The 15,349-nt window shown below is 37.2% G+C and overlaps 1 protein-coding gene and 1 long non-coding RNA gene across 2 annotated transcripts in view; one reads left to right on the top strand and one right to left on the bottom strand.

Moving 5' to 3' along the window:
- fstl4 (follistatin-like 4) overlaps positions 1–15,349 on the top strand; it is a 208,906-nt gene that overhangs the window by 172,420 nt on the left and 21,137 nt on the right. Inside the window, exons 8-12 of the mRNA XM_085289588.1 lie at positions 36–156; positions 3,105–3,266; positions 8,348–8,482; positions 11,913–11,939; positions 13,432–13,550. Of these exons, the coding sequence (XP_085145714.1) occupies positions 36–156; positions 3,105–3,266; positions 8,348–8,482; positions 11,913–11,939; positions 13,432–13,550 (564 nt within the window). The remainder of the gene's footprint in view (positions 1–35; positions 157–3,104; positions 3,267–8,347; positions 8,483–11,912; positions 11,940–13,431; positions 13,551–15,349) is intronic.
- The window catches only part of LOC146566049 (uncharacterized), a 143,362-nt gene continuing 138,283 nt past the window's right edge, over positions 10,271–15,349 (bottom strand). The window contains exons 2-3 of the long non-coding RNA XR_014894181.1: positions 12,047–12,186; positions 10,271–11,923 (exon numbers count right to left, since the gene is read on the bottom strand). This is a non-coding gene — a long non-coding RNA (uncharacterized LOC146566049). The remainder of the gene's footprint in view (positions 11,924–12,046; positions 12,187–15,349) is intronic.

Raw genomic sequence — 15,349 nt, 5'->3', positions numbered from 1 at the left:
TAATTTTACTCATCCATCTCTTCCCTCTATCTCAGGACTTTGGGGACGATGGCTCCCTGTACATCACTAAGGTGACAACCATCCACATGGGAAACTACAGTTGCCATGCCTACGGCTATGAAGACCTCTATCAGACACATGTGCTCCAGGTGAATGGTCAGTAGTAGCTCATTTCTTACTTACAGTGGTGATGTGGACAAAATTCTGGGAAAAAAATTGATGGCATTTAGTGTTTGGATATCATCAGGAAGTTGTCTTGCTGGTCTCACATCAATTTAGTAGCATAACAATGATTCCAAAAGTACAGCAAAGGTTGTAATGAACTGAAAAAACTTTGTGTGTTGCATCATTTTTTGTCTGTCTTGTTAGTCTGTTTATCTGGAGCTAGGGCTCACCATCGAATAATGTTCCCAATAACTAATCATTCTGTTCAGGAAGCTATTTAATGAAGATTTATCTATTCCAGTGTTTGTCTAGCAAACGTCAAACAAATAAAAGTGTTTGCCGGACGAAGAACAAAAAGCGAAAGATATCAAATTTAATTTCATATATGACAAAAAAAGGCAAAACGCAAAGATGAAGTGTCTTTTAAGTAGCATGGTTCATACAAGAGCTTCGGGAGACAAGGGCACACGGAGCATTGCATCAAAGTAACTCTTGCCAAAGAGCAAAACATAATTTCATATTAGGCTGCAAATGAAATGTGAGTGCATGCAGCCTATTCAGCTGATTCTGTGCAGTGGATAAAAGCTACTTACGTTGGTATTCATATTCATATCAAAGCGCTGCCTCACTCATAATAATTACCGAAATTAGAGTATTCGTCTCTGCTACTGTTATACTTTACTCAACATCTCTCGAAAGAAAAACCTGCGAGAAAGTTTAAAGCTCCACACCTGTAGCACAACAAAGGTGACCCCCTTAAACTGTGCTTTTGTTTTTGAATCTGAATGTATTCAGCCTCAAACGCGGAATACAAATGATTAAACTAAGCCTCTTCCGATGGAGGGATCACAATGGGTCCTTTTTTTGTCTTGTTTTTGTTTTGGTATTTTTTGTGGAATCGTCGGAAAAAAGGAGGGAGGGGGAGTGATGTGAAGGGAGTCATGGAGACAGACAGGGGGACTGAAGGGCGAGTGATCAGGAAAGAGCAATTACCAAATGTTTGTGTTAGGGATTCAAGGTATTTCAAATAAGATATGACAAGGTGAGATAAGGTGCATTGGAAATGAGCCAAGTGCCACATTATACTAAGTGGGCGGTTTGTATCCTGTTGTGCTTTCTTTTCTTTGGTGAGAGGAATGATGATATTGCAGCTTTAGTATTGGTGAAGTAGCCGTGGCCGTACCCTGTAGTATGACAGTATAAGAGAAGTATATATGAAATCTTTGACATTAATAATGTCAAAAAGTTAAAAACATTAGTAATGTTGAAAGAAGAGAAAGGGTTGGTTTAGTTAAGTGCTGTTTTGGTAATGAAACAGAACAGTTAACGTCACATACAGACTATATTATAGATACTTTTGGCAAGAAGGAGTTCATCATATGTTTGTTTTGTAGGATGATAAGGCAGGTCATTACAATGTTGGATTTGAGGTAGACAAACAATACTGTGCAAAAGTCTCAAGAAACTCTTTTTAACCTTTATACTTTGTGAGGAAAACAACACAGAGATTCGGTGATTTATTCAAACGTCTGCAAACATACATGGAAACACAGTATATAAGGCAAAAAACAGAGTTTGGACAATTGTAAAGAGCGTGGAAGTCAATACCAAAACTTGGAGGTCTTTAGGAATTGTTCTCCAGGCTTCTTAAAAGACATTCAAAGCTCCTCTTTGGAAATTGGTTCTTTTGTGTCAATCTATGACTTGTATTGTTCCACTGTGTGTTTCCCTATCCAGGTATGCTTTTACTGCATTGCCAGTGTGTTTGGAATCACCGTCATGCTTAAAAACAGAAGCTATTGCTAATCAGATGCTTTCCAGATGCCATTGTATGGTGGATCAAAATCTGATGCAGATTTTCTATATTCGTAACTCCATTAACCTTGACAAGGTCACCAACACCGATGCCTGAAACACAGCACTGAGACCATTTCTAGGTTCTAGAGGCATGGGCGACCAGTAAAGAGATCAAGTGAAGGGCCAGATGCATCTGTCGGGTCCTTTGTGAGGTCTTTGCTAAAAAATTTTCATGTTTCTTAAGAACATGACTTTCAGATACTGATCATCTACTGAAGATGATTCTTCAATGCGTTGTGAGGACACACTACACGCCATGCCAAAATATGCCAAATATTTAGATATTTGAATTACCTTATTGGCCAAAAACACTATTTTTTTCCTGTCAGACTGCTTTGTCATTTTTCATAGATTCAACAAAAGAAATTATGTTCTTTTACAACAGGCTGCAAAATAACAAGAGTGCCTAAAGATATCATTTAAAACTGGTTCTTGGCTACATTTTCTGGATGCGTAGACACAACACTGATTCATCCCTCGAGTTACTTGCCTTTTTTGAAAGATTACAAGAACGTCTGGCTCTTTGAAAATGAAAAGAACCAAAGGGTGGCTCAAGACTTTTGCACAGCACTTTAAACACAGGAACAGGAGAGAAAAAGAGCTATAAGGGGTAACATTTAAAAAATGAGGAAAGCTGAATGGGAGAGGTGAGTAAGCTCCTGGAGGAAGCTTTGACAGCTGGCCCACGGTGCAAAATGTGCAAAGCACAATAATCCGAAAACAGCATCTTACCTGTTCATGTAAACTGTTACTTCATATTTCATTTTTCCTCCTCAATTTCTCCACATCTATTTACGGCTCTTTCTCCAAAGGAGGTGGTAAGTGACACATACGTCCGACATCTATTTCTTGCAGGATTCAAGCTGTAATAAAGCAGCCCCAGAGCTCTTGGATTCTTGTTATTTGTGAATATATTCCATGCTGTGGTGAGACAAATTCCTCTCTGCCCACTGTGTGTGTGGGTGTTTGTGTTATATTCCCCCAGGAGTTACGGTCTACCAATGAAACAGTGTGTAATTATGTTTTCACTTGCCGCTTTACTATTTCCATTTGTATTTTTGGTTTTGTGTATATGCGTCCAGTCCCTCCAGTGATCCTGGTCTATCCAGAGACACAGGCTCAGGAGCCCGGCGTATCTGCCAGCCTCCACTGCCACGCCGACGGCATCCCAAATCCCAAACTCCTTTGGCTGAAGAATGGCATGGATCTGCAGCCGAGATCCTCCAAACAGCTCTCTCTCATAGGTGAGTTTTGCAGTGTTTTGCTATCAGCATATTTTTTGCTTTAGCGGACTCTGTGTGTCACAGCTCGGTGGTAAAGTGATTTCTTCCAAGTGCACAATACGCAGCAACAACAGTGTACAATGGAAAAAGCATAAATCTTTATAAACCACCACAATGTATAAGACTAATGAAAACAAATCTTGAAACTCAAGCTGCTATTTTATTTAAGCAACTTTTTTTTATTGAAAAGCCAGTGGTTCCACTTGTCCACAGTAATAATTTCTCATACACTTTCAGTTTATTTGCATTCTGTACCACTGTGATGAAACCATGATTGAAAAGAAATTCAGCTGCCCTCTTTCACTACATCCTTTTGCTCCTCTGACAATGTAAACATACTTATTATTAGATGGTGAATGAGATGGGAGATTGAAGATAAAAAGAAATACACTGTGTGACAGAAGACGGCAACAACTTATTTGGGCAAGAAGGCTTTTTTGTTTTATGATACACTCTCAATATCAGAGAGAGGAAGCACAACTTCCCTTTTTACGGCCTAGTTCTCATTAAAGGAAAGTTTATTGGCTGTGTGTGGGTCATTACCTATGGTAATAGCCTGTTATCAACCCTTAGACACTCAAACAAGGAGGTTCTGCAAGGTTCACCACCGTATAAACACTGCAGTAGCTGCTGTTTCAGATTTACCAACTAATATGGGCAGCAGAAAGGGGCAGCAGCCCTATTTAAAGTGATCATTTGTACTTATTCAATAAACAACATCTAGGTAAGTGAAAAGAATAGCATGGAAAAGCAAATTATGTAGCGCAGAGTTCCTTTTTTTTAATCTGGCCGTGGTTGGGGAGAAAGTGATCAAAGCACAGGAAGAGTAATTCACCATTTTATTTCCACAACGCACTTGTATTGATGGGAGTTTAATAAAAATAATATAAAGTGTTGCCCCTATCCTCATTTTTTTCATAGGTTTCTGTAAAATTTGAACAACGCACTGACAGCTGATAGTAAGAAGTATTGATTGCGAGCCACAGTTGAACTGTAAAGGAAGTACTGCAGTGCTGAAAACACTGTTAGAACACTGCCTCATATTTTCTGTCATTTAGTTTGTTGTCAAACAGGAAACGCAGGGAAATCTCAACATGTGAGATTACAGATAATTCCTCTGACCCAGAAGAGTCAGTGGATTGTTTTTTCTCTTTTTTTGGAGTGTGTGTGTGTGTGCGTGTGTGTGTGTGTGTTGGGGGGGGGGCAATATATTTCTGTACCACCTACCTTGTTGGTCAAGGGTAGCTTACTTAAGCTGCATTAATTGAAGAATATATCTGAATTGTTTAGCAGCATTTATAAGGCTACAGAGCATCACGATGGAAGCCGATAACACATTAAGTGAGACCACTGATGAATTACTATCACTGTGTGTGTGTGTGTCTGTGCAGCCTCTCTCGTGTCATGTAACCTTTTTTAACCCTTTAAAGTCGGTCGGAGCGGGCACGCTCTGTTTTACGTAACTATTTTTAAATCCCGGTAGCTCTGCAACCATGTAAGCTAGCGCAATAAATTTTTTGCATATGAAACCGGAGGAGTTGTACTTACATCTTATGCCATCAGCTTGCCCTAGGTCACGGTTTCCTTCCACATATACTTTTGCAAAAACTGCATAAAAAGCACTTGTAGCAACAAAAATATAATATTCCAGAAACACGCTTTGCCGATCCGATCAGCTGTTCGTAACACTTCCTACGTTGGAATAGACGTCAGCGCGAACTTTTGCATGTCTGCCATTACCTGCCCGAAACCGGAAGTGACGTCATTTTCGCGGAAATGTAGTTTGTTTGTTTTTTTACCATCAGGGCCTCATGAGCTTTTACTGGTGTTTTTAAAAGTTATCTTTGACTTTATGACTTTCTGTGTCGTTTCTGGGATGCTTAGGACTCATATTGCACTGCTGGAAATAGTTTATTTTGATGCAAATGCTGCTTTTTTGCAAATTTGCAGTATAATATTTATTTTAGTTTTTCCTGCAGTATATAAAAATTGGTGTATTTCAAAAATAAAACTATGAAGACACTCAAAATAAATTTCCTGTGGTGGGAAACTATTTTGTGCAACTTTTTTGTATTTACAGTTTTGAGGGATAAGCCTCTTAAATTTCTCTAACTAGAAATATATGTTAAAAAAGCAAAAAACGATTTTCAATTTTTTTGTAGTTTATTGCACTTTTTTGCAATTTATGTAATTACTATGCACTTAATGAATACATATTATTAAAATTTAGGCTGTAATGGTTGTATTGATGTATAGCAACTTGAAATGCTCCCAAAAATGGCTCCACAGCATGTAAAAATATAATATAAGCTCTGGCGGACTTGGTTCTATGGTAGGTCTTAAAGGGTTAATTTACTCTTTCTTACTTGAGGTCAAGCAGTTCACTTGTGGTGTGCAAAAATGTAATACAACAGTGAGTTAAAAGGTGCTTTAAAGCCCAATAAAGCTAACAGGAGCTGCTGAATCAGGTGACATGTCCTGTTCACCTATGCAGTAATCCTGCGGGGAGCCGTTTAAGAAAATGAGATCGCTTCAGCTTAAGACAAAACCAGTCACATCATCACAGGCGCTGCAAACATGCAGAGGATATAAACACTCATTTAAGTGCTTGATTCAGTGGTTTTTAATAAGAATTGATCAGAACATCAGTATGAATTAGAAGTAATTAAAGTGCTGTCTCATTCCATGAGACGTTAGAAGTGCTTTAAGGCACTGTCACTTCAAAGCATTGCACGCATTTCCTCCGATAAAAGAGAATTATTATCAGAATCCAAAAGACATTTCACTAATGTGAAAAGCTTTGCATCAATGTCTGTGTTGTTTTTTTTCCCTAACCCACTGGCCATGAATTAGAAGGTTAAGATGAAGAACAGTTGTTGTTTTTTTCTCTTTTTTTTAACAAGCTGTGTGCGGCATTGTTGTTTATGGATTCTATAGAAAGACCTCCATTAAAAATGCTTTAAGTTTTAGCAGGTGGAACACATGGTATCCTGTATATGTGAGGGAAAAGGATGGTACCTATGTTTGATGTTATCTAAATGTTATGTCAGGTGATGTATAGAAAGGGGTGAAAATGAAAGCTTGCTTTAATGTTTTTATACATCCTGGATTGTAAGAGCTCCACTGTGACAAATCCCCCTTGTGTGATCAACGAAGTACTACAGGAAGGATCAGAGTGCAGCTCTAGATCACAAAGCTACAGCATGCCGCAGGAAACATCAGAGAGCTCACCTCTGATGTTGACTTTTGTCTCTAAACGTCACCAGCATCACCTGTTGCTATCGATTCAGAATATGATTCTGAAACTTGAGAGCAACAGTGTTGTGCTGCACGTATGTACGGGAAAAAACTGTAACTCATGTATGTGCAGCAGCATACAACCAGTAAAACTATTATAGTAAATAAGTAATTAGGTATCTTAATTAAAATAAATAGCAATGTGCTTTACTTTTTTAAAACTTTTTTTTAACAATAAATTTGAAAATTTAACAATAATTATATATTAGCAATATAAAATATAGTGCATACTGGTTAATTTACCACTACAGAAATGTAAAAAAAATTTTTTTGGTTGTTACTAGTACTAGAGCTGGGCCATATCATACCGTTCACGGTAATACCGGTATAATGTTGGGCAACGATTAGAAAATGAAATATTGCGATAGAATATGGGTAAAACCCGCATGCGCAGTGCCTTTGTTTTCATACGCACATGGCGGAAAAAGCATGGCGGCGACGGAGAATGAGAAGAGCGAAAGCAGATCGTTGAATGAAACGGATGAACCAGAACTGGTTTGTAAAAATGCTGCAACTTCAGTGGTGTGGAACTGGTTTGGCTTTCATCCGTCAGATACACAACAAAGCACTATTTTTGGTAGAGCATGCTAGCGGGCCGTCGTTATTACCGTGTTTTTTTGAAAATACGGCACACTTAAAATCAATCCTTTGATTTTTCTGAAAATCGACAGATTATAATCCCGTGTGCCTTATGTATGAATTCTGGTTGTGTTTACTGACCTCGAAACGATTTTATGTGGTACATGGCGCTCGAAAATCTGTCAAATGTTTTAGTACGACTTTGCTAAGCTACGAACCCGCAGCACTTTGATGGATTGTCGGAGCATTACGGCTATCGTAGGCAGGAGCCTCGCGGAGTGATACGTACTGCGCTTCAACATAATATTACTGTATTGTGTGTGTATAACCTCTTTTTAAGTTTTGTGGATATTAAACATGGTTATGCTGAGGATATGCCGGCCAGTTTCCACTGGAAATGCCTTTTGGTTAAACTGTCAGCAAGGAATTTGCATTTGCACTGTTAAACTTTTATATAACTTTAATGCACATAAAAAACAGCTGCTTGGTTAAGTAAAATACATTGATGTTTGTTTTTTGCACTAATAAAGTTGAGGAGTTGTAAAGTATTTTGTCTAGTGTCAATTATATCGTCAGTTATATCGTTATCGCAAATTTTCAAATGTATATCGTGATAAATATTTTTGGTCATATCATATTTTTGGTCAAATTAACCAGTACTGTTAATTTAGGACACCTGTTGTTGGATAGTGGGATAATAAATGTATATTATTTTGATTGAATACTATTAAATGTATTCATCAACCACAGCGACCAGATATAGACCAGAAGAGAGTCTGACCAAGTTGTACATGCTGCTACAATGTAGCTACAATGTCTCTGATTTCATTGAGATAAAAAATGCCTGTGGACACAAGAATATTGATCAAACTCTGTGGGGGGGTTATAGCTCCCAGGTGTCTTTAGTCTCTTTTCCCCTGCACCTTTGATGACACATTACTTGCATTATTATTGTATTTGGTTCATTGTGCTTCTGTTAGATGCACGACCACACATATATTCATGATTCGATCACAGAATTTTAACACAGTGAAGATGTCGAATTTGTTGAATAAATTTAAAAGTTTGTTTTTAAAAAATAAACACTCTGAATATGGTTGTAGTGTATAGTAGCTTTGCATCAGTAATGTGTATACCTGTTTGATTTTGTTTCCTCTCCTCTTTAGCGAACGGTAGTGAACTCTTTATTGGCAGCGTCCGCTACGAGGACACAGGAGCTTACACGTGCATTGCCAAGAATGAAGTGGGAGTGGATGAGGACATCTCGTCTCTGTTTGTTGAAGATTCGGCTAAGAAGACTCGTAAGTCCTACAGAGTCACAGTTCACTATTTATGTAAGAAGTCAATATTTGAATTGATAAGAGTTACTCTAAAAGAAAAGCTTAGAAAATAATATTTTGGAAAAAATCACTCCCGACATGAAAGTATTGTGAAGGGTGAACTGAGGTACTGATGACACTGAGATCAGAAACAACACTGGTCAATTTGCCTGTTCGCCTCCCACTGCTGCTCATGTGGATCCACTACCTGCAAGGTTACTGTAAAAGAAAAGGACTCTGCTGTTTAAGCCAGCAGCCAAGTATATTTTGATTTTAAGCTTTTCTACTTGTTTAAGCCTTGGACAGGTGGTGTGATAAGAACTCTTATTGTCTTTGTGCTCACAAAGCGTTTTGATTGTGCTTACAGTTACAAGCCTGCCTTCACCTGGATGCACTGTCTATACTGCTGCCTCTTTGAATGTTCAATAGAAAGGAAAGGCAGGAGCTTGATTTTGACGAGAGCAAAATGCTAATTTTGAACAGTTTTGGGTTTTTTTTTTGATGGTGCACTTACTAATTGTTGAGAAATCTAAGCAAAGTTAGCACAGCGATACCTATTTATACAGACTAGGCTAGAACAAGACTAACATCATCCACAATAAACGATTGTCAGATCATCATGTATAATGAAATAAAATTCAGACATGTAATAAAGACATAGCACAAACAAATTACAGTCATTTACCAACATGTGGACAGCTCTATTATTTAAAAAAAAAATAAGCTTGCTCAAATTTGTCCTGTGCAGACAAGCGTCAGCAAATGCTCCATGCATCTCCTAAATTTTTAATGCAGTAAGTGGTGAACCTAATAAGCACCAAAACTGCTTTATGTCAGCTGACAGTGAGCCAATTCCCTATGCCTTCAGATGGTAGAAAAATAAAGAAGGAATCACCATATTCATATTAGACCAACAGTGAAGCAGCATTTCAGCAGCTGCACTTTAAAGCCACATTTCTTTTGCAGTAGTATTAAGATCAAACCACAACACTATATAGCTATCGTATCGTATCCACACCAAAGCCACACATGGCTGAAACCCCAACATCACCTCCATGGTCAAAACTGATTGTGAACAACAGTAAAAACTGAATCATAGACAAACGGGTGTTGACTTTGTTTCCACATAGAGAAGAGGTTGCATCAGAGCATCATTAAAGTGAGAAGTACAGTAAAGACTAGATTACTGCAAACCATATGTAATTATTCAGTGACATATGGATTGTCGATGGCCCTGAACAGATGTCCACAGAACACCTGTCCAAATACAAGAGACAGACTAGTATTACTAAGCCCTGTTTTTAATAAACACCACTTTTAAGCTTAAGTTTATGGTTTTGTGCATCTAATTTTAATTGGTGGCATCATATCCTTACAATTATCCCTTCCCTGTCCATGATTTCAATATCATAGACTTATGAATGCTCTTATTTTTTTAACAAGAAGTTGATTACCTCAGTGGGGTAACTAGACGAATGAAACTCAAAAGGCTGTGGTTTTGAGTCATATTCAAGGTGAGATGTTTCATCTCTTCTAACTGTTCATATAACGTGATTTTGTTTTCTCATTTTATTCTAATCAATAAAAAAGATAAGAAGGTAGAAAATAATAAGTAAACTCAAACCTTCTCTAACTCGAAAAGCTAACAACAATGTCTAAGCTTAAAATTGAAGACATAACTCAAACTGACGTTGTGGTAACGTTTTTGCAAACTTTTATTTTGAAACTATTTTTCAGCAATGACTAGACACTGTGAAAACATCGCCAACAATGTTTGCTGAGACAGGGTGGCACGGATAAAAGATGAATGTCAGGCACAATAATCTTCTATTTGACCCCATTCTTTTTTATAGTAGGAAACAACAGATTTTATGGGCGACATCAAAAACTCCACGCCAGAAGAATACAGTAGCATGTAGGTTTGTGTCTGTCTGTAATGTGTTTTCCTGAGGTTGATTCACTGAAGTAAAGAGCTGCTCGTGGGGAATAGTTCAGTCAGCCTATCCGGGAACAGGAACAATATACCAGAAGTATTAGCAAAATAATCATGTCTGCAGTTAAGAGATCCCCCTCTGTGAACACACACAGCAAAGCAGTCACTGTGAGATTTTCAGACCACTTTTGCTTTTCAAGCACTTTAAAGAGTTTTATTTTTGTTCCTAATAAACAAAATTGCTGTTTTCTCCTATTAATCTGTACTTGAAATACCATCATGACAAACTGAGAACATTTTGCAAATGTATTAAAAATTAAAAACTAAATTCTACAGAATAAAGTATTCAGACTCTTAAATATAAGAGTTGTGGGAGGCTGCTTCAGTAGCCGTTACCGCTTTGTGCCTTCTTGGCTAAGTCTATGGACGTTTGCAGTTCGCTTAGTCCTTCCTTCCTTATCACAACCTCTCAATCTCTATCAAGTTAGATGGGTGGCGTCTGTGAACTGCCACCTTTAGGTCTTCCCTCAAATATCTTATGGTGTCTTTGAGTTTTGACCAGGGCACTTAAGGAATGTCAGGTGTTTCACTCAGACTGGTATCTATCAATCTTGCCTTTACAGCAGAGCTGCAACATGAAGTGCTTCTGAGACTGCCATCCCTTAGGCAAGATCATTTATCTCTGTGAACACTTCTGAAACACTTAAGACTGACCTTTTTGTTAGTCCATAAAATTGAGTTTAAATCAATTTAAACATTTCAGTTGGTACTGTCAAGGGAAATAGTGAGGTCAGTGACAAATGAAAGGCAGCAGATTAACTGTTAGGGTCCAAATATACTTTATCTAGGACAATTAACTTGTCCAAAATTAGCTCTTTGTAATATGAACTCAGTGGGGGTTTTATGGCTTTGAATGGGTCTTGAGAGACTGACAATATCATAAGTCCTTTGACAGAAATCTGTGCATTTTCTTGTTATTTATGACAATTTCATGCATAAATATGCAAGCTGATCATATTTCTTTGCCTAAAATCTCTTTGGGGTCATCTAAAATGTTTCAATAAAGGGAAAAGCAGGTTTTATGAGGTACTACATTTTTTTATGGAGTAATCTCAGTTTTAAGCAGGTTTAACCTATCAAATTAGATACTTTAGCTCTCTGTAAAATTTTAGTCTTTCATTATGTTGCATCATTTGACATGTTAGCAATACCTAAAAAGAGCTCCTGGGTCAGAGAAAATTAAACAGAATAATTGATACCACGTCTTCTCTGAAGACAAGAGTTATGTCTTGATCTAAGAGGAAGCATGACCTGTCAACAGTAGTGAGGAACATTTTGTATCTGTCAAACATAGTATTTTGGATCGACATGGCATGACAGAACTTATCTCCTGTTTCTGAAGGCATTTTGCTGGGTTGGAATAATATTTTTCTCTCCTTTTTTTCTCCATTTCCTTTTGCTCAATGGCTGATTGTGCAGTTGCAAACATTCTGTGGAGAGAAGAAGGTAATACATAACACTTCTCAAAACACTTTTGCATTCTTGTGAATAGGAAAATGTGATGTGCATGTTTGTAGCTCTGCAGGGCCTGCAGCTGGCTAGCTATGACTTACCAAGATGTTTGCCCTCCTGTCCAGAAGATTCAGAGTTGTTTTGTTTCCAGCAAAACTTTTCTTTAAGTTTTCCTCCCTTGCATGCTCAAAGTGTTTCATCCTTTTCTTAGTGTGCTTTCTAACATTTTTTTTCAGGACACCTAAGGGGAACATTTGCACAGAAGCAGGGATTTTATGTATTTTACAAATAATACCACAGACCCAGCATGGTCGCTGCAAGAAAAACAGCCTTGTGATTTTCAGCAGTATATAAATCCATCCTGTATTTATGGAATAAATATTATTACCACATCAGCATTACCACAAGTACGTGCATTCTAGTAGCAGCGCATTGAAAAACTTACTGTGGTTTAGAATAGAATACGAATCAAATCTGGGTTTTTTGTATACATTGCTACAAAGTATGTTCACCACAGGACTTAAAGAGTCAGAGTGGTTTAGAATACAGAGTAAGGTCTTGAACTGAAGTATTTGTATCTTGTTAACAGTGGGGGTTGTAAGTGAGCAGATATTTTTTTCCGCTTTAATGACTCATGTTGCATGGTTATGCTTCATTTTTTAAATTGCTTGGCAATAAAAATGGTGTGATACCTCACAGTACTTTTGTGCAAAAAGCAATATCCTAATAGTCTAACAAATCAATATCAACCACTAGTTTTTGTCTTTGCATACAGCTTGCATTTATATATGAATGCAATGTGTTTAACACATTTATTAGACCACCACCCACTGAAACGTTTATGCCACAGTTTCTTTCTTTATCTTTAAGTTTATGTAATGGTTAAAAAAGTGATCAAATTGACAGATTTATTGCTAAACTATAATTATTTTGGGGCTCTATAATTTTTCATAATTGCTGTTTTTACAAAAAACAGACAGAATAGTAAAGCACATTATTTTTTGATTAAGATGCGACTTTAATATTTTAGTGATTTCTTTATGCTTGATTAATTTCTTCTAATTTATTAGGTGGTCTAATAAATTTGTTAAGCACTGTATATATGTGTGAATAATGATATGTGAAGGACTAATAATTTGTTAGGGTTAGGGAACATAGGATTGCTGAGTCCTTGCTATGTTTTTAGCTGCTGTTTAGACTTAGCAGAATACATGTGAAAAATTGTGTTTTTAATTTATGTCTCTTGCTGTATTAGACTGTGAACAAATTGCCTTTGTAAGCGCTGTCAAACAGCTGGCAGTCACATACTGCCCATCCATGCTAACATGCTAACTGGCGTCTTGCTGTGTCTCCTCTGGCAGGAAAATTTAAATGCCAATCACAAATGACAGAAAAGATGGGAGCTGGATTTTTTAAATTTGTATTTCTTCCCTTTTTTTATAAAAATTGACAATATGTTTTCCTGTCCGCTTGTTTTGACTTTTAGGGCTAAGTGTGGGAAACATGTTCTACGTGTTTTCTGATGAGGGCATCACTCTTCTTCAGCCTAGTGAATGTGAAATACGGAGACATTTGAAGCGGACAGAGAGGATTGTCGCTACCTATGTAAGTGCATGTGAATTTAATAATGAAATAAATTAAATAAGAAGAAAATACACAAAAAGTGCCCATTAGCTAATGAGTGACCTATAGGTGAGTTTCAGGCTTCCTCTATATTTTACTAAATAGATTTCAGGATGGTGGTGTTTGTCACTGCTGAGCAGATGTGTTTTAAAATCAAATTACGTGTGAGGTAGAAGAATGCCACTCAGTGTATTCTCCATCACTTTTTTATAGTAGGTGTGGCATGCATTCATCATGCCATGGTAGAACATAAAAGTATCTCGCAGTCAGTAAAAAGGTATTAGTTTCTTACACCATAATACAAAGAATGACTATGAGGTACCAGGTGTTTATATAAGGGAAACATGCAATTATCTTTTAAAATCTCGGGCATTTTGTCCTTTAACTTCAAGATCTTTGAGTATAGGGAGTAAATCAGGACACCCTTTCATTGTTCTGAAACCAGAAAAAACATCAAACAGAACAAACAAACTAAACATCTCTGTAACTGCCGTCAAAATAAAAACATAATGCAGCAGTGACTTTTTTTTTTTTTTTTACTTGACCACTGAAGAGAGAGGACCCCACACACTGTAAAAGGGTCCCGCCGTCTCCACATGTCTAACCCTTTGCAAATTTGGTGAGAAAGAACATTAATTCTGTGGATTTGTTAGCTTAAAGGCCAGTATGCAGGTCTTAGTAACCCATCTGTACTCGATAGCACTCCACTAGAAACTCAGGGCAGGGTTAGGTTTGGATTAACAGCCTTGCCTTTTTTTTTATTACAGACTTTCATGTGTGATACTTCAATAAGATATTTAATATTATATTTTTCTAAAAATGTGTTGGATTTACATGTAGCTAATAAGCATTTACTTATTTACTTACACAACAGCATTGTGCAGTTGCTGCAGATGTATCCTCTAGAGGTGGGTTTTGATTATCGATTTATCGCTTGGATAATGTGATATTGATTCATTAAAATCCTGAATCAATTTTTAAATATAAATGTATTTTGCCCGAAACGCCAGAATGTCAGGTTAAACCTCCCAAAATTTCAACAACTGTGTTTACGTCTTTTTTTTGCGCTGGATTCTGAAGCTGCAGGTTTTATCTCTCTCCAAACAATATTGACTGAACCAGCAGCAAAAGAAGATCCATTCACTTCACATAAGCATCGTCATGAATTCCGTCTTACTTTTGCTGTTTTATTCCACAATAAAATCACACTTCCTGCAGAGCTCTCCGTCTCTCTCTCTCAGGAATAGTTTCCCATCTAAAAATCTCTGTTTTCTGCATTATTCACTTGCTTATTATTACACACCAGTCTACCGTTGTGTGCAGCGCTGTCGGCCACTGTTTTTCTTTTTTTTTAACTTTTTAAAATTACGCAAAATTGCAAAATGTTTAGCTGTGTCTTTAATAAAACCTCTGTAACTTTGCTCTGCTTCACTTCAGCAGCATCAGGTAATGTTCAGATGTTGATTAATGCTTTTCTTTCGTTTTTGTTCTACTGCAGAATATTTTTAAGGCAGTTATCAAATCTCCTTCATGTTTTTCTGTGTTTTATTCTCTGTTACTTTGACACAAAGACATCTGCTGTAATGCGTACACATCTGATGAAGTCTCACAAGTGTCAGCTTTCTTTTTATAGATATAAAAATATGGATATGTACTGATAAGTGATCAGAATTACAATATTTCTGACTGTCTGAGGCAAAATTTCCCCGAATCGATTAGATTCTAGAAATCAGTGACGATACCCAGCCTTAGTATCCTCCTGCTTGTCTGGCACAAGCAAT

Source organism: Mchenga conophoros, linkage group LG10, assembly GCF_057382185.1.
Source record: "Mchenga conophoros isolate Kocher_MC1m ecotype Shallow Benthic linkage group LG10, M_conophoros_male_GT1.1, whole genome shotgun sequence".
In the NCBI taxonomy this organism is placed as follows: domain Eukaryota; kingdom Metazoa; phylum Chordata; class Actinopteri; order Cichliformes; family Cichlidae; genus Mchenga; species Mchenga conophoros.
This window is presented reverse-complemented; position numbering and strand designations above follow the sequence as displayed.